The sequence below is a fragment of the Blennius ocellaris genome (assembly GCF_963422515.1).
Source record: "Blennius ocellaris genome assembly, chromosome: 8".
Taxonomy (NCBI): domain Eukaryota; kingdom Metazoa; phylum Chordata; class Actinopteri; order Blenniiformes; family Blenniidae; genus Blennius; species Blennius ocellaris.
This window is the reverse complement of record NC_137657.1, coordinates 1,606,701-1,633,740: the sequence shown is the minus strand read 5'-3', so window position 1 is coordinate 1,633,740 and position 27,040 is coordinate 1,606,701. Positions and strand designations below refer to the sequence as shown.

Sequence of the window (27,040 nt, the reverse complement as noted above, 5' to 3'; positions counted from 1 at the left end):
TGCTAAAATTTCTGGATTTGAAGGGTCTCCTGGTGGTGACTGTGGGAATGGGTTGGATCGTTTCTGTGAGGAGGGGGGAGGAGTGGAGGGAGTGGGCGTGGCCTGCAGGGAGTCAATCACCTGTGGTTGATTTGATTTTGCGTTGTGGATGTTACTTGTTAAAACGGAGTGCCCCATTTTACTCGGATGGAGCCTGTCATGCTGATAAAACACAGAGCGGTTCCAGAACAGGTTCAAATTGTCTATAATATTCAGCTTGAGCACTGAGCAGGAGTGCCGTGCATTTAGCCACGTTGCCGTGGGTTACGATTAACGTGCATTCATTGTGCAATCTGCACAAAACTTCTTGTCGTGGCCTATCTTTATTTAGATTGGTGGTACAGTATAGAGTGAACTTATAAGCTGTTAAAAGTGCATATTGTGTAGGAGCCTTTATGGAGGTAAACGTATTGAATCCAATATCAAAGAGAAGGAGGGAGATATGCTGATTGAGCAATAATGTGAAAAACATGTTTATTTTCCCTCTTGTGACTCTGTAAGCTTGTTCACGTCCCTCAGTTGACCTTTGTGTTGCTCAGGGGTGAAAGCATGTTGGTGCTTCAGTGTGTGCTGACTGTAAAATGTGGTAATTGAATGAAATCCACCACATGACAATGTATTGACTGGGGACAAAGATGACGGAATAACACATGAGAAGAGGTGAGGAAGGTTTTAATAGGCTGAATCACTGGGATGAATGAATAAATGAAGTGCAGGCCTGTGAGAGTGCTGTTAACTGAATGCATTCACATCACAGCCAGTCATAGTGAGCATCACTGGGATTATTTCATCAGCATATTGTCTCTGAGAAGTGTCACATTGTGACTGCCATCTGTTTTTGCTGCAAGTGAGCATGCAATCAATAGGAAATAAATAAGAAGCCATCATAGCTTGTTTTAGAAGACGGGCATTTTCAATTATGTAGGCTTCTAACATTGTGTTGAGTTTGACACAAGCTTTCCGCCCCTCCCCCTTTTCCATTCCCCTGCTCTGCTCTTATCTCTCCTAACATTTTTCTTGGCTTTCTGTTCCTGTCTTCCTTCATCTAGCTCTGTCCTCCCCCTCCTCCCCTCCTTTCACCGCCTGTTATCTCTGCCGCGCAGTTGACTGCTTCTGTCCTCTGGGTGTCAGCACTTGCCTTATCCTTCATTCAAGGCACACCGCTTTGTGTGAACTGCTCGCCTGCATTTCATGTTTTCTCTGATTATTTTCTCACATCCTCTTGTCTCTGTCTTTCTCAACTCCCCCATCAAACCACCCATCACCCCCCTTCACCCCAGCCTACCCCTTGTCAAACCCCTATCCGACCCCTCATCACCCTCCAACAAACCCCGTTACCACCCCAATAAACTCCCCTTCACCCCATCAACCCCAAACTCCCATCAAACCCCTCTTCACCCCATCAAATCCTCCATCACTACCACAAAACCCCCGATCACCCCCCAACAAACCCCCTCGTCACCCCCACAAACCCCATCAAATCCCCCTTCAACCCATGACCCCATTGCCATCGTCTTGTTTTCTTAACATCTGTCAACATCATAATTCATCTATTCTTCCTTCTTTTTACAGCTCCTCTAACACACTCACTCACACACACACACACACACATACACACACATGTGTGTGTGTGTATGTGTGTGTGTGTGTGCATATGTGTCAATAGCAGTTCTTGATGATTTTAGCGTGCAGGACTCAGAGCTGTAACAGGAGAAGCTCGTTGATTCTTCCTCTGGCTTCAGATCGAAGGTGAAGGTGACTTCCAGAAAGTTGATTAGAGACTCAGAGAAGGAGGATCCTGCATGAAGCATGTGTGTGTGTGTGTGTGTGTGTGTGTGTGTGTGTGTGTGTGTGTGTGCAGCAAGATATGAAGCTCTGCGTGTGTGTGGCAGGTCAGAGTGAAGCAGGGATTTGCTGAGGTGAAGGAGGAAAGCGTCTGGAGGTGACTTTGACTTTGCCGTTCTGACAAAAGAGCCCTCTTGAATTATTGAGAATGTAATGAAATGTCTTTGCAGAGGAAGAAAGACAACACGGTACTGCTCTGCTGCTCCAGCCGTCTGCTGCTCTGATCACTGTGGAGAACTGCCTGCTCATTTCTCCTCTTATCTCCTGCAGAAAAATACATCTTGTTGTAAATAGACCAAATCCATGTTTCCCTGCGCCTCGCCTTCATCTGATGAAGCTTCTGTCCTTTGTTCCAAACTGCAGTTAATTTTCTCCGGTCTTCATGTTTGTTGACAATAAATGAATGAGCGTGGTGGTGTCATCCAGCTGGTGAGCTGCCTGCGAGCTGGAAAGCTAAGTGTCAATTCACTAATTCCTCATCAACAAGCACAGCATTGCAAAAAAAAAAAAAAAAAAGCAGCATAGCGTAAATGATATATATGGAAAAACCTACATCGTTGAGATGATATGGCAGGTGGAGGCAGAGCAGCACTGTGCCTTCAGAGAGGGTGTGGACTTCACTTTATTACAGCATTTTTATTGGGCTGTAACTTTCGAATAGTGCTAACCCATACTAATATATTGTAGTATATAGGAAACTTGCAATATATTAAATAATATGTTTCCATATATGGTCAATTACTGCTTATATTTATGCATATATGTTCCATTATATTTCTAATTATTAGTAATGTATATAGTTATATATATTCCCCTCTCGCCCTCCGCGGGCGGTCACCTGTTTTTCTATTCCAAGCTCTACCAGAGGCCTGGGAGCTTGAGGGTCCTGGTCCTCTACCAGAGGCCTGGGAGCTTGAGGGTCCTGGTCCTCTACCAGAGGCCTGGGAGCTTGAGGGTCCTGGTCCTCTACCAGAGGCCTGGGAGCTTGAGGGTCCTGGTCCTCTACCAGAGGCCTGGGAGCTTGAGGGTCCTGGTCCTCTACCAGAGGCCTGGGAGCTTCAGGGTCCTGGTCCTCTACCAGAGGCCTGGGAGCTTGAGGGTCCTGGTCCTCTACCAGAGGCCTGGGAGCTTGAGGGTCCTGCGCAGTATCTTTGCTGTTCCAAGTACTGCACTTTTCTGGACTGAGATGTCCGAGGTTGTTCCAGGGATCTTCTGTAGCCACTCCTCCAGTTTGGGGGTTACTGCCCCGAGGGCACTACTGTCACCTTCACCTTCCAAGCCTCTCCAGCTCCTCTCTGAGCCCCTGGTACTCCTTCTTTCTGATGTTCCATCACTTGGTATTGCTACATCCACCACCACGGCTTTCCTCTGCCCTTTATCAACCACCACGATGTCTGGTTGGTTCTCCATTACCATCCTGTCTGTCTGTATCTGGAAGTCCCACAGGATCTTCATCGGTCATTCTCCACCACCTTTGGGGGGGTCTCCCACTGTGACCTTGGGGTTTCCAGACCATACTCCACACAGATGTTTCGGTACACTATGCCAGCCACTTGGTTATGGAGTTCCATGTATGCTTTCCCAGCCAGCATCTTGCACCCTGCAGTTATGTGCTGGATTGTCTCAGGTGCCTCTTTGCACAGTCTACACCTTGGGTCTTGTTTGGTGTGGTAGATTGAAGATATATATATATATATATATATATATATATATATATATATATATATATATATATATATATATATATATATATATATATATATATAGTGCAGCACCAGTGATCCTAATGCTGGCCAGACGGTCCAGGAGTAGTGGGTGGGAGTGGTGTCGGATGAGGTGTCACACTGAGGTGGAGGACAAGGATGAGAATTGTAAGCAGTCCAGAGTCAGCTGCACTAAGGAGGCTGTTGGTAATTTTGACCAGGGCTGAGAGAAGAGGAAAGAGTGTTTTCTCCTGGTGACTAAAGAATTTGACACACAGGGTCAATGTGTGGCACACTAACAACTGTTTTACCAGCTTTGAACGTTTGACTTTGAACTGAACAAGTTTGCTCTTATTGAATATAATGCCTCACAGCACAGTGCAGAGGTTTTCTTTGAGCCTTTTTTAATCTATTCTCTCCTCTATTAGTTGGCTTTTTTTTCCCATTTTGGCTGCCTTAAAACAGAAGCTCAGTCTCAGATAGACATGTTGGAACATCCAGGTTTTTCTCTAATGATGGTGACAGCTCATCACGCTGATGACATTATGCTTCTGGTGACAGAACTGGCATGAATGCTCCCGAGTGCAGCAGTCAATATGTGGCAGTGTAAACATGTCTGCACTGAGCACGTATCGGCCTGTACTGAGTCACACAGGCTGACTGAAACAGCACCACCATCAATTTCCCACAGCACTCTATAATCTGGATCTTAGAGGGGAGGAAGATGCTCTATAGTTCCACAGCCTCAGGGCAGCAGAGGAGAAGGACCAATGGCCTATAGTGCAAAGGTTGGTTCTGGGGGCCTCGGGGGTGTTTTTGTATGCAGAGTAGAGGGTGCAGGACACAGTACTCTGGTGGGCTGGTGGTCCTCTGGTGGGCTGGTCATTGGGCTCAGCTATTTCAGTCTTCACTTTGGGAAACACCATCAATTTGAATTCCAAATTATCAGACAGCAGTTTAGTGACACTTGGTCAGTGTACAGACAACAAACACACATTTCTCCTCAAAGCTGGACTCAACTGACCGAGGACACACATAAGGAGTTTTGTGTGTGTGTGTGTGTGTGTGTGTGTGTGTGTGTGTGCGTGTGCGTGTGCGTGTGCGTGTGCGTGTGTGTGTGTGTGTGTGTGTGTGTGTGTGTGTGTGTGTGTGTGTGTGTGTGCGTGCGTGCGTGCGTGCGCGTGCGTGTGTGTGTGTGTGTGTGTGTGCGTGCGTGTGTGTGGGTCAGTTTGGAGGAGAACGAGGGAGCAGCCGGTTCTGTTTAACAATAAAGTGACTTCACAGACAAGAAACTCGTCCTGCTGGACGCTATAATAGTAACGCACAGTGAGTTGGAGAAGTAACTTTAATCTGATTACTGGTTTAGAAATAGTAACACATTAGATTACTCATCACTGAAAAAAGTGTCATATTAGAGTAACGCATTACTAAGTTACTGGCATCACTGGGGTTGAATTACCGAGTTGACAACCTGCTTCATGTTAACACTTACCAGGATCGAGCATGTCTGGGTAAGTTAACTCGTTAACAAAGAGATGTCTCGGTATGTTCATCCAGTGAACTGAGATGTCTAGGTATTTTAATCCAGCTAACTGAGATATCGAGGTATTTTAATCCAGCTAACAGAGATATCGAGGTATTTTAATCCAGGTAACTGAGATATCGAGGTATTTTAATCCAGGTAACAGATGTCCAGGTATGTTCATCCAGCTAACAGAGATGGCTAGGTGTCTTCATCTCAGTAATATAGATATCTAGGTATCTTAATCTAGGTAACAGAGATGTCCAGATATGTTAATCCAGGTAACACAAATATCTAAGTATCTTAATCCAGGTAGCAGAGATGTCCAGGTATAATCCCAGTTCGTAGTGCAGGACTCTGTTCTTTGACCCTTCAGCTGACAGACCTCAGCTGTATAAAATGTCCCCCATATCTTATGAATACTTTGGTTTTCATTAATCACCATCTGACAAGCATGTAGGTGGCAGCTGATTTATCTGTCCGTTATGCACGTGAATGTGTTTTCTCTATAGCTATAAGACATTCAGGGGGCTGCAGGGTGGTGTGGTGAATACTCCTCCCAAACTACAAGAAGCACTCTACTTTAATTGTGCTTCTCTGTATGCACTCTGCATGCTATCGCTCTGTGTGTGGGATTTCCTTGGGTTTTCTGGAATCCCCTCATTGTCCAAAGAAGTATTTATATAAGATGTGTGTGTGTGTGTGTGTGTGTGTGTGTGTACATGTGTGTTTACGTGTGTGCATGCGTGCGTGTTGGTGATTCAGCCACTCACAATCAAAACATTCCTTTTTTATTCATTTGACCAAAAGTTTCATGTACCTTGTTGTACCATGTGCTTTGTACCAGAGTATTCCCACACAGTAAATGTTTATCATTTCATGATGAAGCACAGTTACTAATACTCATCAACATGATGAGCCGGGGGACAACCTGTTGCCCACAGGCAGCATTATAAAACCACATGTCACACAGGCCTTCAAACACATGGACCTTCACCTCCTGCAAACCTTCAACAGAGAAATGAAAGAACAAATCCTGAGTTGATTTTCTACGGTGTTGAAGTAACCATTGTGAGACTAAACCTTGGTGCAGTGTGCTGGTAAATGGAGGACTCAGATAAAAAAGTCTCAATCATTTCACCTTCATTTATTTTTCTTTGACAATGCAGTGATTTTTTTTATTATATTATATTATAATTATAAATACTTTCTGACTGGCTGACCTATTCTTTTATATAAAATTATTTGTTTTCATGGTTGTGCAGTGGTTATCACTCTATTCTCACAATGAAAATGTCATGGGTTCAAATATATTTTGGGTGTTTCTTTGTGGAGTTTGCATATTCTCTGTGTGTGTGTGTGTGGGTTTCCTCCCATCATTCAAGGACGTGCTATGAGGTTAATTAATGTCCCTAAACTGCCATTAGGTCTAAATGTGAGTGTGTGGTTTGTCCAGGTGTGTCTCTCTTCAACCACTGTTAGTGATGATTAACTCCAGCCCTGGACATGCAAAAGTGGTAAAGATGGATGGATGGATGGATGGATACACTAGATCAATCAACAAACTGTCACAGGAGAAAAAAAACATTGACATTACCTAAAAGTAATACTGACTCTTGTCAACCGCCCATGGGAGATAGCTTCTAATGGTCCAGCTGGTGGGCAGAGCCGAGAAACACTTCTTTATGCTGGGGCTAATCTTTTGACACTTTGGAAACAGACATGGCAACAGCATGGCAACTTATCAGAAAACCTCAATCAATAAAACTGAAGAAAATGTGCCATTTAATGTCATGTTGTGAAAATATGTAGACTGCATTTGATCTCTTTGTCTTCCACTTACTTTGCAGGGCTCTCTGTTTAATAGCGTTGGTCCTTCCTTGGTTTTTTTTGCTTGTTTTTGTTGAGGTTTTTTTATTGGCCTTACTAAGGCTAAGAGGAAAAAAAGGATATATTAATGATATGAACTGATTCCAAATTCCAAATCAAAGGTTTGGAGTGTGGCTGACTACAACTTAAACAGATGAGGTGAATGCTCACCTGGTGTCACTCAGTGCACCAATGACATTGTGGAGAAGGAAAGTCATAATTCATGTGAAATATTCAATTAAATTATCAATTTTGCATGCGATGTCTGTCTCGGTTTAAGTTGATTATATACTTTACTGGAGCACAGTTTCTCCAGAATCTTCTGAGGCTCATCGTGTGCAGGCTCTTTAGTTTGACTACAACGGAGGTAGTAGCTACATTTATGGAAGTTACTGTTGTGATATAATGTTTTGGCACTTTTTGTGTAGTTTAAATAGAACAGGTTCTGTACAATGCTTCTTCTCACATGTGTTGGCTGCTTTCCACACTGAAGCTACAGGATGAGAAATAATCACATGAATTCGACGACTATTAAATAAATCTCTGCTTTTGATTTTCGCCGTTCAAAACTCGTGTGTGTGCCTGCGTGTGTGTGTTTTCAGGAGGCTGGAGTGATTGGGGCCAGTGGGTGCAGTGCAGCAGTGACTGCAGAGGCGGAATGCAGACCCGGACTCGGACTTGTCAGTCCCATCCGGAGGAGTCCTACCTCTGCGAGGGCATCGTGGAGGAGGGACGACACTGCACCTCCGAGTCCTGCACAGGTACGCTCCTTTCCCTCTGTCGGTGTCTGTCAGCAAGGCCTCTTAAAGCACTGTGGGTAAATATAAGTGCGTGGTGTGTGCAAAGTGTGTGCTTACGGCTTTGTTTGACTCACGTTCCTGTCCTACATCCAGCTCATCAGCTGTGTGTCCATTCTTGATAAGTCACTGTTGACTTAAGGAGTGCATGTTGGAAAGGGGACTTTGATCGATGAATTAGAAATGGCATGATCAGCTTGTTTGAAGGCCACACATGCACAGTATGTCAACATCATCACAACCACCAAAAGGGACACACAATGCTCTGGACCAAAACGCACTAGTCTTATATTCCTGTTGAGGCTTTTCCTTGAAATTAGTCCTTACTGTTGATACAGCAACTTCTTGTTACAGTAGTGATGTTTTGCAATTTGTCCTGAACTCACAGACATTTAAAAACAAAGCGCTCCACCCAGGTTACACACATCAACAGTAATGGCACAACACAAGTCCCAAGTTTGGCTGATGCTGTTCTGGGTGACCAATCACGTCACGGTTGTGTCCAAAATACAAACGATTCATCAAGGAGCTCTGGATGCTAACCCCGCCCCCCTCCTCCCCTGGGCTTGCCTCACCCTCCTTTAGGCAAGGGTCGCCATCTCTCTCGCAGCCAGTCCCTTCGCTCGGTGGACAGCCGCAAGCGTGATGACATAGACAAGCCACACCCTGGACAACAGAGCCCTCAGACAGGTAAGACAACGGGACGCAGAGGGATCCCATGCATCAGTCACTGTGGCAGCTTGGGTTACACCCCACACTCCTGGAACATAAACTACCACCAACACAACACCCACAGAGACATAAAGAGTCACACTCACCTCAAAAATACACATCTATCAAAATCTCCCATGACAGTGCCTTGTACACAGTGAATTACTTCCAACATGGACCCTGAAGAAACATAGTGGAAGTGTATTTCATGTGAGGTTATAACAGGACATTGTTTCCTGTCTGCAAACCAAGATCTGAATGGAGTCCTCCCTCTCTGTTCAGTGATACTTCTCCCAAAACCTGAAGCGAGACACATCGTTCAACAAACCTGGGCACATTCTTTCTTTGCAAGTATTTGTGAAGGTGGATTTCAATGAGCTTTAGTCAGCTTCAATCAGGATAGATTAACCTAATATGTAGCTATTGACTGCAAATGATGGTTCCCTGGAGTTTTATGTCCAAGTCACAAAACCTGCTCTACCTATCCCTAACCAGCTGTACCTTCCAACATGTTTATTGTTGGTCAGAAAGTACAAAACAAACTAATTTCCTCCCTGCTCAGATTGAGGAAGGGGATAGCTCTGACTTAGTGTCTGCCAGTGATTCCGTTGAATTCAAGTATTGTTCTCCTCAGCTCTTTAAATTAGGGTTCTCAAACTCTGGTCCTGCAGGTCTCCGTCCTGCATGTTTGAGGTTCCTGCTGTAGTGGGTGGTCTTTACTGGTCTTTCTCTGAAGCTATATGACGACATAGTCATTCAGAAAGTTCTGTCTTCGCCAAGCACTAAGGAAAAGAGCCTGATGTGATGAAGCCGGTCGCCATCAAGAACACAGAGGACAGGGGCTCTTCAGCAACAGATCTAGACAGCTTCTTGATAAAATAGGCTCCTTATTATATTCCCCAACATGTCACAATTGTCATGCAGTGTAATGACTGCTCAGTGGACGAAATTGAAAATATTATTGCCTCAGAACTCATTGAATTCCAACTGCTTGTATCCAATATGAGAACGGCTGGTGGTTTGTTGGATAGGTCACAGTTAATCATGTGGTTTCCCATGTTCTTTGGGTGTGTGTCTTTCTCCATCTAGATTTGGGGTGAAGTATCACTGTAACATGCTGTTTGATTCCCCTTCTCCTGCTTAGTTTTCCTTTCCCTGCTTAACCAGCCGTGACTGTCCAATTCCCCCGACTGGTCAACCGACCACTTCAATCAGCAGGCAATGGCCAATGAAAAGATGACTGACATATCCTCAGTGAATGGCATTCACTTCCGCTGGAAGTCAATGCAAAGGGTATGCCATCAAGCCTCAGAGATGAGTAGAGACAATCAGACTGGAAGCTGAGATCCATTTCAGGAGCTGTCTCTTTTGCAGATCCTGGTCCACGCATTCAGACAGAACATTGTCAGAGAAAGCTGCTCAGAAAAAAGATGCTTCTGTTCAGTTTGCTGTCTTTTCTTTTGATGGATGTGCATATGTTTGGAAGACTCAGAACCCTCCACCAGCATCAGTTGTGTCTGTAATGGAAGACTTTCAAGTTATTTCAAAGAGGCATTTGGACCTGAGGGGTTTCATCCACAGGCCTTTGACAGAGACGGCTCCTCAAATGTGGCACAACGGGAATCTCCCTTCTCTCGCACCGCAACCCTCCTTCTTTTGGCCACAGAGGCTACATCCTGCATGATAATTAGTTATGGCCCTCTCCTGTCCTTCTCCTCCCCTTTTCCCTCTATCTTCCCATCCTTTGCCCATTCCTTCCTCCTCAGTAGACTCAGCTTCAGGTGAGGAGTGGTCAGCGTGGAGTGTGTGTTCTGCTACATGTGGGGAGGGCTGGCAGAGTCGCACTCGTTTCTGTGTGTCCTCCTCCTACAGCACCCAGTGTAGTGGGCCACTGCGAGAGCAGAGACCCTGCAACAACTCTGCCATTTGTCCAGGTAAGCCCCCCTCTTCACCATCTTCTATCACCTTCCTGTGCTTGCCCAGCCCTCTCCTGGACCTTGCTTCACCCATGCAAGACCCACCTGACTCGCCTCTGCAGGTAGTTAGCACGATCAGGGCCTCTGGGATGAATTCCACCACATCCTTGCAAACGGGGCTTTTCCCTTCAATTTCTACCTGTGTAAGAGATTCCAAGCAATTCTCAGGCTTTCATACAAGCTGACAGGCAGGGAGACTCCTCCACCCAGGAAGGAAAAAGCACCATACATTAGTAAAGCCCTGAGGAACACCAGCCTAACAGTTCAGTGACTCAGTGAGTTATCGTCACATGTTGTGCGTTGTCTATCTGTCTATAAATCACACTCCAGCTGCTCTGATTGTAGTGCACGGCGCTTGGGATGAGTGGTCACCGTGGAGTTTGTGTTCGTCCACCTGTGGCCAAGGCTACAGGTCCCGGGCACGGACGTGCACGCCCCCTCAATTTGGGGGGGATCCCTGTGATGGTCCTGATGAGCAAACTAAATTCTGCAACATAGCTGTCTGTCCAGGTGAGAAACAAACAGAAAATACCAGGTACAAGGTGTTCAGTGCTCCATGCTGCATGCAAGAAACATAAACAACTTGTTGGCAGTCTTTTTTACTTTCCCACTAATCTAATAATAACATTTTACAATCACACCCACTTCACATCGCCATTAGTCAAGTTTTTCAATGTTGAACGATTCTTTTAAGGAATATATTGCAAACCAATGTGTCACTCACTTCATTACTGAAGGTTCCAAAATATTTCAACTCCAGAACAATATGTTTGGGTAGCTGTCATGATGGAGATTGTTTTATTGTTCTGTAGTTTAGCAGTGGTACAAATATTGGGCCCCTACTCTGTCCCTACTTAGTGGTATTTTTCAGTTACAAGTTTTAGAATCACGATATTTTCTTATTTTAATTTCCTTGGGTAGCAGGGACTATTGCTGAACCCTCTCTTACATTCGTTCTTCCCCCGTCAGTGGATGGAGTCTGGAACGAGTGGTCCAGTTGGAGCTCCTGTTCATCCTCATGCGCTAACGGGACCATGCAGAGGACTCGGGAGTGTAATGGCCCCTCATATGGGGGGTCCGAGTGCAGAGGAGATTGGCTGGAGACTGTTGACTGTTTCCTGGGAGAATGTCCGGGTAAGACTGTACCACTGCCAGGACCAGCTTTGACATTCTATGTTCAGGGATCACCAGGGTGACATGTTCCACTAAGTCCACTGAACTTGACATCCTCACATCCTATTTTGTGCTTGGTCGAAGTTGAAACTTGAGTTATGATCCTTGGTGGAACTGCAGTGAGCATGAAGTGTGTTCTTTTCGGTCCTTTCTCTGTCAGTGGATGGGAAGTGGCAGCTGTGGTCATTGTGGACTGATTGTTCTAAAACCTGTGGAGGGGGAAGTCAGCAGAGGAACCGGATCTGCTACGGTCCTTTTTTTGGGGGAGAGAAGTGTCCTGGAGAACGAGAGGAGGTCCGGCGCTGTAATGAGAAGCGATGTCCAGGTCAGTGGAGTCCTGTCGTGTCGCTCTTTCAAACTCAAGCTCACCTGACTGACTCACTTTTCTCCTTCTCAACAGAACCTCATGAAATATGTAGTGAGGACAACTTCTCCAATGTGGTCTGGAAAATGACTCCCGCTGGAGACACGGCGGCGGTGCGCTGTCCTCCGAACGCCATGGGTGAGCTCACACACTATATCCTCACGCAGGCTGTGTTGAATGGAGGTCTAACCGAATGTTCTGTGTGACTGCTCAGGGCTGATTCTGCGGCGCTGCACCTTGGACGAGGAGGGCATTGCCTACTGGGAGAATCCTACCTACATGAAATGCATCTCCAATGACTATCGCAGTATTCAGACTTTGGTGAGCATGAAAGCTTGGATTATGGACTGCTGCAGACCGGCTGCCACTTACACATTTTTCTACAAACAAACATCAGCTTTGAAATACATAACCTCAAAAAAGTAATAAAACCTTTAAAGGATTTCCTGTCCAAGAAAACAGTCTATCTCAGCAGAAAAAATGGAAACTTGTGTCCTGGTAGATTAATTGACATTTTAATCATCTGTGCTTTTCTGCAAGTAAAGACATTTTTGACAGAATAATAAAAAAATAATACAAATCCTGATTAAGCACATCAGTATTCATATTATTTCCCAGCATTATCTTTAGGTACCTGTCTGAAAGTGAAAGTCAATCAATGTTAATGTTGTGAAACTAAATGTATTTTAAAGATGAATCTAAAGTAGCTTTTTGATCAAATGTATTTAATTTGCAGCAATTTGATTGGCTCCAGTTGTTATCCATCATTGGATTGTAAGTCAGGTTGTGTCCTCTGTGAGTTCAAATCCCCTCGTTCACTCTCCTTCAAACAGACAGGCTGCATTATCTGTTGTCAGTGTAGCTGAATGCTCTTCTCCTCCTTCAGACCCGGGAACATTTGTCCAAAGCCCAGCGCGGTCTGGTGGGAGACGGCGTTTCAGAAGTGATGACCAAACTGAGGGTGACGTCCAGTGATGGCACCAGTTACAGCGGCGACTTGCTGGCTATTGTGGACGTGCTGAAGAACATGACAGAGATCTTCAGGAGGGCCTACTACAGCCCCAGCAGTGCAGACATGAGGGTGAATTCATTGTACTGGGACTTCATGCTGCTGTTTGAGTCCCAACTGTCTTGAAAGATGATGTTGGCTGCGTTATACAGGCACATTGTGTCATACCCAGCTACCGTAGTTAAAATGCAGAGTGGTTCATGTGAATGTGACAGTCTCTTCTCAAATATTTCCATCATACTGATAAGAAAGTCAAAAGACAGATAATGTGTGTGTGATTGATCATAATTGTGTGTGTGTGTGTGTTTGTGTGTGTGTGTGTGTGTGTGTGTGTGTGTGTGTGTGTGTGTGTGTGTGTGCGTGTGCGTGTGTGTGTGCGTGTCTGTGTGTCGTTACTGTGAAGAAGAAACATGTCCCTCCAACTTTCTAATGTGGGTTTAATCAGGTTTAGGTGAGAGGAGAAATACGATTTGTCAGACTTATTATACCAGAAGGAAATGTTGCACATTGCTGTTCTTGTTTTGTCATGTTCTTTAAGTGTAAATGATTTTAGACACATTTCAATTTGTTGTTGTCTTCCAGAACTTTGTGCAGTCAGTCAGCAATCTGTTGATGGAGGAGAACCGAGAGAGATGGGAGGAGGCACAACTGGTTAGTGGCAGCTCGTCTCCGGAAAACAGAGTAATCACACCTTCTGCTTTGTGTTGGGGAACAATACCAGAACGGCTGGTAACAAAGACACAGGTGGACCTACTGCCCACCTGACGGAGGAGAAGGTAAAACAGGACAGAAATAACTGCGGCTAATGAGTAAGTGATTGGGTGCTTCCACCCACGCCTCCATCTGCTGCATTCAGATCCTCTTCCAACCGTCCGCCTGCTCTGCGAGGGAGCGCAGGCCAAATGCAGATGAATATACCAGCATGCTGGGAACTGATGTCACAGTGAAGTAACAGTGTTGTTTGGAATGAAAGAAACTGTGTCAGTCGTCAGCCTTTTACCAGTGCAGATGAATCCTCAGGTGGAAACACGACCAGGGTTCTTTCTCATCACTTTAACACTTTATTCAAATATTTTATATTGTTTTCTTCTTGATCTCCAGGGTGACAGAACATCTTGTAGAAAACTATGAATCGGTTTTACAGCTTTATTGAAAATTCTGAATGCCCGTGGGGTGTTTCAATTAGTTAGAAATCCACTGCATCATCTGGGACATGGAAGAGAAACATACTTAATAGACTGTACGTTCACACAAAGGCTCAGCATCAACCTGAAGTCAATCACAGAATAGAGAAACATTTAAAGAAGCAGTGCACCTTTTCCTTCCCGTTTTTTCTGGTGGTGTTTTTCCTTTTATGAATTTAATTTCCAGTTTTTTTTTCTGTATGCAGAAGAACATTGTGTTGAACAGTTCACATTGTAACCTGAATTTTGTTTAGGTAGAAATCCAGAATCCAACAATTCCACTTTCAATATGTTTGATCTTTATATGACTCGCTATGATTTTTGACAAATGTTAACTTCATCACCTTCTTGTTTTGCTCACTGCGATGAGTTACCAAGGCTAAGATTTGTATCCAGATGACTCTTTGTCGAATTGTGGGGGCAGTGGTAGAGTTACAGGAGACTATTGAGCTGGCGATCAGAGTGGCTGAAACCTCTGCTCCTCATGGTACTGGATGGAGGAGGAAAAGGAGTAGGAGGATCAGGAGCTGGAGAAGGAAGAGCATCAGTCGATGGAGATGGAGGAGGATTGGGAGATGGAGGAGGAAGGAGGATCAGTAGATGGAGGAGGAGGGGGATCAGGAGCTGGAGGAGGAAGAGCATTAGTCGATGGAGAAGGAGGAGGATCAGAAGCTGGAGGAGGAGGATCAGGAGATGGAGGAGGAGGTGGATTGGGCGATGGAGGAGGAAGGAGGATCAGTAGATGGAGGAGGAGGGGGATCAGGAGCTGGAGGAGGAAGAGCATCAGTCGATGGAGAAGGAGGAGGATCAGAAGCTGGAGGAGGAGGATCAGGAGATGGAGGAGGAGGTGGATTGGGCGATGGAGGAGGAAGGAGGATCAGTAGATGGAGGAGGAGGGGGATCAGGAGCTGGAGGAGGAAGAGCATCAGTCGATGGAGAAGGAGGAGGATCAGAAGCTGGAGGAGGAGGATCAGGAGATGGAGGAGGAGGTGGATTGGGCGATGGAGGAGGAAGGAGGATCAGTAGATGGAGGAGGAGGGGGATCAGGAGCTGGAGGAGGAAGAGCATCAGTCGATGGAGAAGGAGGAGGATCAGAAGCTGGAGGAGGAGGAGGATCAGTAGATGGAGGAGGAGGGGGATCAGGATATGGAGGAGGAGGAGCATCAGTAGATGGAGAAGGAGGAGGATCAGGAGCTGGAGGAGGAGGATCAGAAGTTGGAGGAAGGGGAGGATCAGGAGCGAGGAGAAAAGGAGGATCGGGAGGAGGAGGAGGATTAGGAGATGGAGAAGGAGGAGGATCAGGAGCTTGAGGGGAGGATGATCAGAAGTTGCTGTGTGATGATGTGGTTGAATGGAGGAGTTGTAGTGAAGTTGCTGTGTCTGATGATGTGGTTGAATGGAGGAGTTGTAGTGAAGTTGCTGTGTGATGATGTGGTTGAATGGAGGAGTTGTAGTGAAGTTGCTGTGTGATGATGTGGTTGAATGGATGAGTTGTAGTGAAGTTGCTGTGTGATGATGTGGTTGAATGGAGGAGTTGTAGTGAAGTTGCTGTGTCTGATGATGTGGTTGAATGGAGGAGTTGTAGTGAAGTTGCTGTGTCTGATGATGTGGTTGAATGGAGGAGTTGTAGTGAAATTGCTGTGTGATGATGTGGTTGAATGGAGGAGTTGTAGTGAAGTTGCTGTGTGATGATGTGGTTGAATGGAGGAGTTGTAGTGAAGTTGCTGTGTGATGATGTGGTTGAATGAAGGAGTTGTAGTGAAGTTGTTGTGTGATGATGTGGTTGAATGGAGGAGTTGTAGTAAAGTTGCTGTGTGATGATGTGGTTGAATGGAGGAGTTGTAGTGAAGTTGCTGTGTGATGATGTGGTTGGATGAAGGAGTTGTAGTGAAGTTGTTGTGTGATGATGTGGTTGAATGGAGGAGTTGTAGTAAAGTTGCTGTGTGATGATGTGGTTGAATGGAGGAGTTGTAGTGAAGTTGCTGTGTGATGATGTGGTTGAATGAAGGAGTTGTAGTGAAGTTGCTGTGTGATGATGTGGTTGAATGAAGGAGTTGTAGTGAAGTTGCTGTGTGATGATGTGGTTGAATGAAGGAGTTGTAGTGAAGTTGCTGTGTGATGATGTGGTTGAATGGAGGAGTTGTAGTGAAGTTGCTGTGTGATGATGTGGTTGAATGAAGGAGTTGTAGTAACGTTGCTGTGTGATGATGTGGTTGAATGGAGGAGTTGTAGTGAAGTTGCTGTGTGATGATGTGGTTGAATGAAGGAGTTGTAGTGAAGTTGCTGTGTGATGATGTGGTTGAATGGAGGAGTTGTAGTAAAGTTGCTGTGTGATGATGTGGTTGAATGGAGGAGTTGTAGTGAAGTTGCTGTGTGATGATGTGGTTGAATGAAGGAGTTGTAGTGAAGTTGCTGTGTGATGATGTGGTTGAATGAAGGAGTTGTAGTGAAGTTGCTGTGTGATGATGTGGTTGAATGGAGGAGTTGTAGTAAAGTTGCTGTGTGATGATGTGGTTGAATGGAGGAGTTGTAGTGAAGTTGCTGTGTGATGATGTGGTTGAAAGGAGGAGTTGTAGTGAAGTTGCTGTGTGATGATGTGGTTGAATGGAGGAGTTGTAGTGAAGTTGCTGTGTGATGATGTGGTTGAATGGAGGAGTTGTAGTGAAGTTGCTGTGTGATGATGTGGTTGAAAGGAGGAGTTGTAGTGAAGTTGCTGTGTGATGATGTGGTTGAATGAAGGAGTTGTAGTGAAGTTGCTGTGTGATGATGTGGTTGAATGAAGGAGTTGTAGTGAAGTTGCTGTGTGATGATGTGGTTGAATGGAGGAGTTGTAGTGAAGTTGCTGTGTCTGATGATGTGGTTGAATGGAGGAGTTGTAGTGCAGTTGCTGTGTCTGATGATGTGGTTGAATGGAGGAGTTGTAGTGAAGTTGCTGTGTGATGATGTGGTTGAATGAAGGAGTTGTAGTGAAGTTGCTGTGTCTGATGATGTGGTTGAATGGAGGAGTTGTAGTGAAGTTGCTGTGTGATGATGTGGTTGAATGAAGGAGTTGTAGTGAAGTTGCTGTCTGATGATGTGGTTGAATGGAGGAGTTGTAGTGAAGTTGCTGTGTGATGATGTGGTTGAATGAAGGAGTTGTAGTGAAGTTGCTGTGTGATGATGTGGTTGAATGGAGGAGTTGTAGTGAAGTTGCTGTCTGATGATGTGGTTGAATGGAGGAATTGTAGTGAAGTTGCTGTGTGATGATGTGGTTGAATGGAGGAGTTGTAGTAAAGTTGCTGTGTGATGATGTGGTTGAATGGAGGAGTTGTAGTGAAGTTGCTGTCTGATGATGTGGTTGAATGAAGGAGTTGTAGTGAAGTTGCTGTGTGATGATGTGGTTGAATGAAGGAGTTGTAGTGAAGTTGCTGTGTGATGATGTGGTTGAATGGAGGAGTTGTAGTGAAGTTGCTGTGTGATGATGTGGTTGAATGGAGGAGTTGTAGTAAAGTTGCTGTGTGATGATGTGGTTGAATGGAGGAGTTGTAGTAAAGTTGCTGTGTGATGATGTGGTTGAATGGAGGAGTTGTAGTGAAGTTGCTGTGTGATGATGTGGTTGAATGGAGGAGTTGTAGTGAAGTTGCTGTGTGATGATGTGGTTGAAAGGAGGAGTTGTAGTGAAGTTGCTGTGTGATGATGTGGTTGAATGGAGGAGTTGTAGTGAAGTTGCTGTGTGATGATGTGGTTGAATGGAGGAGTTGTAGTGAAGTTGCTGTGTCTGATGATGTGGTTGAATGGAGGAGTTGTAGTGAAGTTGCTGTGTGATGATGTGGTTGAATGAAGGAGTTGTAGTGAAGTTGCTGTGTGATGATGTGGTTGAATGAAGGAGTTGTAGTGAAGTTGCTGTGTCTGATGATGTGGTTGAATGGAGGAGTTGTAGTGAAGTTGCTGTGTGATGATGTGGTTGAATGAAGGAGTTGTAGTGAAGTTGCTGTCTGATGATGTGGTTGAATGGAGGAGTTGTAGTGAAGTTGCTGTGTGATGATGTGGTTGAATGAAGGAGTTGTAGTGAAGTTGCTGTGTGATGATGTGGTTGAATGGAGGAGTTGTAGTGAAGTTGCTGTCTGATGATGTGGTTGAATGGAGGAATTGTAGTGAAGTTGCTGTGTGATGATGTGGTTGAATGGAGGAGTTGTAGTGAAGTTGCTGTGTGATGATGTGGTTGAATGGAGGAGTTGTAGTAAAGTTGCTGTGTGATGATGTGGTTGAATGGAGGAGTTGTAGTAAAGTTGCTGTGTGATGATGTGGTTGAATGGAGGAGTTGTAGTGAAGTTGCTGTGTGATGATGTGGTTGAATGGAGGAGTTGTAGTGAAGTTGCTGTCTGATGATGTGGTTGAATGGAGGAATTGTAGTGAAGTTGCTGTCTGATGATGTGGTTGAATGAAGGAGTTGTAGTGAAGTTGCTGTGTGATGATGTGGTTGAATGGAGGAGTTGTAGTGAAGTTGCTGTGTGATGATGTGGTTGAATGAAGGAGTTGTAGTGAAGTTGCTGTGTGATGATGTGGTTGAATGAAGGAGTTGTAGTGAAGTTGCTGTGTGATTATGTGGTTGAATGAAGGAGTTGTAGTGAAGTTGCTGTGTGATGATGTGGTTGAATGGAGGAGTTGTAGTAAAGTTGCTGTGTGATGATGTGGTTGAATGGAGGAGTTGTAGTGAAGTTGCTGTGTGATGATGTGGTTGAAAGGAGGAGTTGTAGTGAAGTTGCTGTGTGATGATGTGGTTGAATGGAGGAGTTGTAGTGAAGTTGCTGTGTGATGATGTGGTTGAATGGAGGAGTTGTAGTGAAGTTGCTGTGTGATGATGTGGTTGAATGGAGGAGTTGTAGTGAAGTTGCTGTGTGATGATGTGGTTGAAAGGAGGAGTTGTAGTGAAGTTGCTGTGTGATGATGTGGTTGAATGAAGGAGTTGTAGTGAAGTTGCTGTGTGATGATGTGGTTGAATGAAGGAGTTGTAGTGAAGTTGCTGTGTGATGATGTGGTTGAATGGAGGAGTTGTAGTGAAGTTGCTGTGTCTGATGATGTGGTTGAATGGAGGAGTTGTAGTGCAGTTGCTGTGTCTGATGATGTGGTTGAATGGAGGAGTTGTAGTGAAGTTGCTGTGTGATGATGTGGTTGAATGAAGGAGTTGTAGTGAAGTTGCTGTGTCTGATGATGTGGTTGAATGGAGGAGTTGTAGTGAAGTTGCTGTGTGATGATGTGGTTGAATGAAGGAGTTGTAGTGAAGTTGCTGTCTGATGATGTGGTTGAATGGAGGAGTTGTAGTGAAGTTGCTGTGTGATGATGTGGTTGAATGAAGGAGTTGTAGTGAAGTTGCTGTGTGATGATGTGGTTGAATGGAGGAGTTGTAGTGAAGTTGCTGTCTGATGATGTGGTTGAATGGAGGAATTGTAGTGAAGTTGCTGTGTGATGATGTGGTTGAATGGAGGAGTTGTAGTAAAGTTGCTGTGTGATGATGTGGTTGAATGGAGGAGTTGTAGTGAAGTTGCTGTCTGATGATGTGGTTGAATGAAGGAGTTGTAGTGAAGTTGCTGTGTGATGATGTGGTTGAATGAAGGAGTTGTAGTGAAGTTGCTGTGTGATGATGTGGTTGAATGGAGGAGTTGTAGTGAAGTTGCTGTGTGATGATGTGGTTGAATGGAGGAGTTGTAGTAAAGTTGCTGTGTGATGATGTGGTTGAATGGAGGAGTTGTAGTAAAGTTGCTGTGTGATGATGTGGTTGAATGGAGGAGTTGTAGTGAAGTTGCTGTGTGATGATGTGGTTGAATGGAGGAGTTGTAGTGAAGTTGCTGTGTGATGATGTGGTTGAAAGGAGGAGTTGTAGTGAAGTTGCTGTGTGATGATGTGGTTGAATGGAGGAGTTGTAGTGAAGTTGCTGTGTGATGATGTGGTTGAATGGAGGAGTTGTAGTGAAGTTGCTGTGTCTGATGATGTGGTTGAATGGAGGAGTTGTAGTGAAGTTGCTGTGTGATGATGTGGTTGAATGAAGGAGTTGTAGTGAAGTTGCTGTGTGATGATGTGGTTGAATGAAGGAGTTGTAGTGAAGTTGCTGTGTCTGATGATGTGGTTGAATGGAGGAGTTGTAGTGAAGTTGCTGTGTGATGATGTGGTTGAATGAAGGAGTTGTAGTGAAGTTGCTGTCTGATGATGTGGTTGAATGGAGGAGTTGTAGTGAAGTTGCTGTGTGATGATGTGGTTGAATGAAGGAGTTGTAGTGAAGTTGCTGTGTGATGATGTGGTTGAATGGAGGAGTTGTAGTGAAGTTGCTGTCTGATGATGTGGTTGAATGGAGGAATTGTAGTGAAGTTGCTGTGTGATGATGTGGTTGAATGGAGGAGTTGTAGTGAAGTTGCTGTGTGATGATGTGGTTGAATGGAGGAGTTGTAGTAAAGTTGCTGTGTGATGATGTGGTTGAATGGAGGAGTTGTAGTAAAGTTGCTGTGTGATGATGTGGTTGAATGGAGGAGTTGTAGTGAAGTTGCTGTGTGATGATGTGGTTGAATGGAGGAGTTGTAGTGAAGTTGCTGTCTGATGATGTGGTTGAATGGAGGAATTGTAGTGAAGTTGCTGTCTGATGATGTGGTTGAATGAAGGAGTTGTAGTGAAGTTGCTGTGTGATGATGTGGTTGAATGGAGGAGTTGTAGTGAAGTTGCTGTGTGATGATGTGGTTGAATGAAGGAGTTGTAGTGAAGTTGCTGTGTGATGATGTGGTTGAATGAAGGAGTTGTAGTGAAGTTGCTGTGTGATTATGTGGTTGAATGAAGGAGTTGTAGTGAAGTTGCTGTGTGATGATGTGGTTGAATGGAGGAGTTGTAGTAAAGTTGCTGTGTGATGATGTGGTTGAATGGAGGAGTTGTAGTGAAGTTGCTGTGTGATGATGTGGTTGAATGGAGGAGTTGTAGTGAAGTTGCTGTGTGATGATGTGGTTGAAAGGAGGAGTTGTAGTGAAGTTGCTGTGTGATGATGTGGTTGAATGGAGGAGTTGTAGTGAAGTTGCTGTGTGATGATGTGGTTGAATGGAGGAGTTGTAGTGAAGTTGCTGTGTCTGATGATGTGGTTGAATGAAGGAGTTGTAGTGAAGTTGCTGTGTGATGATGTGGTTGAATGAAGGAGTTGTAGTGAAGTTGCTGTGTGATGATGTGGTTGAATGGAGGAGTTGTAGTGAAGTTGCTGTGTCTGATGATGTGGTTGAATGGAGGAGTTGTAGTGAAGTTGCTGTGTGATGATGTGGTTGAATGGAGGAGTTGTAGTGAAGTTGCTGTGTCTGATGATGTGGTTGAATGGAGGAGTTGTAGTGAAGTTGCTGTGTGATGATGTGTTTGAATGGAGGAGTTGTAGTGAAGTTGCTGTCTTATGATGTGGTTGAATGGAGGAATTGTAGTGAAGTTGCTGTGTGATGATGTGGTTGAAAGGAGGAGTTGTAGTGAAGTTGCTGTGTGATGATGTGGTTGAATGGAGGAGTTGTAGTGAAGTTGCTGTGTGATGATGTGGTTGAAAGGAGGAGTTGTAGTGAAGTTGCTGTGTCTGATGATGTGGTTGAATGGAGGAGTTGTAGTGAAGTTGCTGTGTGATGATGTGGTTGAATGGAGGAGTTGTAGTGAAGTTGCTGTGTCTGATGATGTGGTTGAATGAAGGAGTTGTAGTGAAGTTGCTGTGTGATGATGTGGTTGAAAGGAGGAGTTGTAGTGAAGTTGCTGTGTCTGATGATGTGGTTGAATGGAGGAATTGTAGTGAAGTTGCTGTGTGATGATGTGGTTGAATGGAGGAGTTGTAGTAAAGTTGCTGTGTGATGATGTGGTTGAATGGAGGAGTTGTAGTGAAGTTGCTGTGTGATGATGTGGTTGAATGGAGGAGTTGTAGTGAAGTTGCTGTGTGATGATGTGGTTGAATGGAGGAGTTGTAGTGAAGTTGCTGTGTGATGATGTGGTTGAATGGAGGAGTTGTAGTGAAGTTGCTAAGTGATGATGTGGTTGAATGGAGGAATTGTAGTGAAGTTGCTGTGTGATGATGTGGTTGAATGGAGGAGTTGTAGTGAAGTTGCTGTGTGATGATGTGGTTGAATGAAGGAGTTGTAGTGAAGTTGCTGTGTGATGATGTGGTTGAATGGAGGAGTTGTAGTGAAGTTGCTGTGTGATGATGTGGTTGAATGGAGGAATTGTAGTGAAGTTGCTGTGTGATGATGTGGTTGAATGGAGGAGTTGTAGTGAAGTTGCTGTGTGATGATGTGGTTGAATGGAGGAGTTGTAGTGAAGTTGCTGTGTGATGATGTGGCTGAATGGAGGAGTTGTAGTGAAGTTGCTGTGTCTGATGATGTGGTTGAATGGAGGAGTTGTAGTAAAGTTGCTGTGTCTGATGATGTGGTTGAATGGAGGAGTTGTAGTGAAGTTGCTGTGTGATGATGTGGTTGAATGGAGGAGTTGTAGTAAAGTTGCTGTGTGATGATGTGGTTGAATGGAGGAGTTGTAGTGAAGTTGCTGTGTGATGATGTGGTTGAATGGAGGAGTTGTAGTGAAGTTGCTGTGTGATGATGTGGCTGAATGGAGGAGTTGTAGTGAAGTTGCTGTGTCTGATGATGTGGTTGAATGGAGGAGTTGTAGTAAAGTTGCTGTGTCTGATGATGTGGTTGAATGGAGGAGTTGTAGTGAAGTTGCTGTGTGATGATGTGGTTGAATGGAGGAGTTGTAGTGAAGTTGCTGTGTGATGATGTGGTTGAATGGAGGAGTTGTAGTGAAGTTGCTGTGTGATGATGTGGTTGAATGGAGGAGTTGTAGTAAAGTTGCTGTGTGATGATGTGGTTGAATGGAGGAGTTGTAGTGAAGTTGCTGTGTGATGATGTGGTTGAATGGAGGAGTTGTAGTGAAGTTGCTGTGTGATGATGTGGTTGAATGGAGGAGTTGTAGTGAAGTTGCTGTGTGATGATGTGGTTGAATGGAGGAGTTGTAGTGAAGTTGCTGTGTGATGATGTGGTTGAATGGAGGAGTTGTAGTGAAGTTGCTGTGTGATGATGTGGTTGAATGGAGGAGTTGTAGTGAAGTTGCTAAGTGATGATGTGGTTGAATGGAGGAATTGTAGTGAAGTTGCTGTGTGATGATGTGGTTGAATGGAGGAGTTGTAGTGAAGTTGCTGTGTGATGATGTGGTTGAATGAAGGAGTTGTAGTGAAGTTGCTGTGTGATGATGTGGTTGAATGGAGGAGTTGTAGTGAAGTTGCTGTGTGATGATGTGGTTGAATGGAGGAGTTGTAGTGAAGTTGCTGTGTGATGATGTGGTTGAAAGGAGGAGTTGTAGTGAAGTTGCTGTGTCTGATGATGTGGTTGAATGGAGGAGTTGTAGTGAAGTTGCTGTGTGATGATGTGGTTGAAAGGAGGAGTTGTAGTGAAGTTGCTGTGTCTGATGATGTGGTTGAATGGAGGAGTTGTAGTGAAGTTGCTGTGTGATGATGTGGTTGAATGGAGGAGTTGTAGTAAAGTTGCTGTGTGATGATGTGGTTGAATGGAGGAGTTGTAGTGAAGTTGCTGTGTGATGATGTGGTTGAATGGAGGAGTTGTAGTGAAGTTGCTGTGTGATGATGTGGTTGAATGGAGGAGTTGTAGTGAAGTTGCTGTGTGATGATGTGGTTGAATGGAGGAGTTGTAGTGAAGTTGCTGTGTGATGATGTGGTTGAATGGAGGAGTTGTAGTGAAGTTGCTGTGTGATGATGTGGTTGAATGGAGGAGTTGTAGTGAAGTTGCTGTGTCTGATGATGTGGTTGAATGGAGGAGTTGTAGTAAAGTTGCTGTGTGATGATGTGGTTGAATGGAGGAGTTGTAGTGAAGTTGCTGTGTGATGATGTGGTTGAATGGAGGAGTTGTAGTGAAGTTGCTGTGTGATGATGTGGTTGAATGGAGGAGTTGTAGTGAAGTTGCTGTGTGATGATGTGGTTGAATGGAGGAGTTGTAGTGAAGTTGCTGTGTGATGATGTGGTTGAATGGAGGATCTGGGCTGAACCAGCTGTAGTGTTTTGAGAGACTTTTTCTTCTGCATTGATCTTAGTTGCAGGGTTCAGAGTTGCGGCCACTTTCTGGCGCTCCAGGGGGCTGATGAGAGTCATGGGTGTTGCTCAGGGACCCACAGTGGTGACACGTCAACTTTTAGATTCAATCAAAAACTTGTAAATCTCTAGCCTTGAGGCCAGTGCCAGTTTGATTCCTGCTCAACATCACTCTGTGCCACTGACCCAGACACATTTAACTTTAATGACACTTCATTTTCAGCCACTTGTTTCAAGAAGAAAAAAATGCCACTTTCAGTCACACTGGGTGTTTAGTGTCTTCTGCCCCCCCCCCCCCCCCCCCCCACCACCACCACCACCACCACCACCACCACCACCACCCACCCATTTCCATGAGGTCACATCAGAGAGTTTACTCGCTTCTGTTGAGATCCAGAAGAGAACAAAGTCTCTGCAGATCACACTGTAAATGTTCCTCTGTGTGTGTGTGTGTGTGCGTGTGTGTGTGTGTGTGCGTGTGTGCGTGCGTGTGTGCGTGCGTGCGTGCGTGCGTGCGTGCGTGCATGTGTGTGTGTGTGTGTGTGTGTTCTCAGCTGGGACCTAACATCAAGGAGCTGTTCCGTCTGGTGGAGGACTTTGTGGACGTCATTGGTCTGAGGATGAAGGATTTCCAGGACTTGTATGAAGTGACAGATAACCTGGGTCAGTCTTATCTCCGTCCTGAACATCTCCTCACTTATCTCTCTTTCTCCATAACTGTCTTATCGCAGCTCTACTTTGTCTTCACATTGATCCCAAACAGGAGAGGGGAGCTGGTGCTTGAGGTCTGGACAGAGCCGGCCCCAGACAATTTGGTGCCCTAGGCAAGAGTTCATCTGGTGCCCCTTGTATTACAGCCAATTCTGCCCCAAAGTCTCTCAGAACTTCTCTGACTAGTTTAAAATCCCTCTGAGAAAACAGAAGCAGCAGAAGAAGTGTAATGCATTTTTTTGGAATACATCAGCTAGCTTCTTTTGATTTTCTCACCATTGACTAAGACTCTACAGAAGTAATCATGTTGACACCTTCTTCCATCTTTTTCTTTCAGAAAATACTTTGAAATAGTTTTAAAGTGCATCTGTCAAGAGTAGATAAGCATTTTTGAAACAATGAATATTTCACAATTTAGTCATATTGTGAACAAAGAAATCTGCTGTGAAACCCAGATGATTTGCACACGAGTTGCATTGCAGTCTCTAACCGTCTCATGAGCCAAACGACAGGGATTTCTTTGTCTTTGCGAATGTTGATGTATTGGCTATCTTGTTATTATTGGTAACTACAAACAGTATTATGATGTCAATATTCAGACAATAGCCAGAAACATATGCAAAATCTGCTCAAGATAAGCTTATTTCACGATTGATAATAAAACAAACACACTTATAAAAAGCTTAATTTCAGTTCAGGAAATACCATGGCATCATGTATTCTCTACAAAGCAGCAGAGCAGGGCAAGTGCTTTAAACCATTAATCAGCAGGTGATGGAAAACAAACACTTTTAATCGACTTGACTAGGTCTAAGCTTGCCCAGTAAACAATAAATTCAATAAGAAATATATGCAAGTCTTATGGAGCCTGCCATAGGACATACTTTCCTTCAAACAGACAGGCTGCATTATCCTTTGAATTGTATCACTGGTTATTTCTTAACATGTGAAAAATATTTATCTGATGAAAAAGCAGCGAAAATAACCTACGTTAACTTGGTCAAAGTTAGGAGTTACGTAGTCACAGATAGCACTATCATCCGTCCATAACAAGCTAGCATCACTTCGAGTGCAATTGATAAACAACCTAGGGGAAATTACCTATAATAATAAAATGAAAATGATATAAATTATATAATGAAAATTATATTTGATAAAGAATAATTATCTCCGCCCAATGTCAAGTCTCCATTCTTCTGCATTATGTCTTAAGCATTTCTGGTTACCGGAAATGACATAGTGGTGGACGACAGCGTGGTGTTATTATCTGGTCTATAAAACTACCATAAAACATGACACACAACGCTACCAGGATGTTAAAGCAGTAACATGAAAACTGAGCTGTGATGATCGACGGCATCATGTTGCCTCATTTTCTGTTTAGTTTGACCCGAAAGAGCAATATAGAAAGTGGACTGTACGTAGCCCCAAAGTGGACATAGAGAAAAAAACAAACAATATTGCGTGGGAACGAGAAAATAACTCGTTACCTCAAATTAATGAAGCAAGGGAACGAGATAGTTTAATGATTTGCCACAAGATTCTTTACTCGTGGCCATGAATTAATTATCTTGAGTCATATTGTAGTGATGGCAGAGCCAGTGTTGTGCTGTCACGCAGTCAGTTGCAAAGGATATCCAATTGCGAGCCAGTTTTCCATTGTCATTTTTCCACACTTTTCATTGTAATATCATTGTAACTCACTTTACTTCCAGGTCTTGCATCGCATTATGACTACAGACTGAGGTCTGTATGAGGCTACGTTTCACCATGAGATGCTCCACACAACCTCTTTATAAAGAAGCGATACTTTTGGTTCATCAGTAATTAGTAAGCAAACTACATACTACAGTAAATGAAAGCTTGGCTTTTTTTTGCCATAAAATGTGGCTTTTAATGACGCTTCGTATGAAGGATAGCTTTTGTTTTCGATCAGCCTGAGTTTACATAGGTTGCTATTGGAAACGGCTGTAGAACTGCGTTCTATCATTCTACACCTCCATTCCTCCTGATGTTGAAGCATTTGATTCAGACACGTCCAGAAAGAAAGTGAAAGGAGCAGAAATTTACT

The 27,040-nt window shown here is 44.3% G+C and overlaps 1 protein-coding gene across 1 annotated transcript in view; it reads left to right on the top strand.

The window, feature by feature from the left end:
• Positions 1-27,040, top strand: part of LOC308133759 (adhesion G protein-coupled receptor B1-like) — a gene marked incomplete at both ends in the record, with an annotated part of 182,655 nt that overhangs the window by 55,379 nt on the left and 100,236 nt on the right. The window contains 11 exons of the mRNA XM_080501270.1: positions 7,581-7,739; positions 8,361-8,465; positions 10,253-10,420; positions 10,793-10,972; positions 11,432-11,596; positions 11,796-11,960; positions 12,036-12,137; positions 12,214-12,320; positions 12,886-13,080; positions 13,591-13,659; positions 24,813-24,921. Coding sequence (XP_080357396.1) covers positions 7,581-7,739; positions 8,361-8,465; positions 10,253-10,420; positions 10,793-10,972; positions 11,432-11,596; positions 11,796-11,960; positions 12,036-12,137; positions 12,214-12,320; positions 12,886-13,080; positions 13,591-13,659; positions 24,813-24,921 — 1,524 coding nt within the window. The remainder of the gene's footprint in view (positions 1-7,580; positions 7,740-8,360; positions 8,466-10,252; positions 10,421-10,792; positions 10,973-11,431; positions 11,597-11,795; positions 11,961-12,035; positions 12,138-12,213; positions 12,321-12,885; positions 13,081-13,590; positions 13,660-24,812; positions 24,922-27,040) is intronic.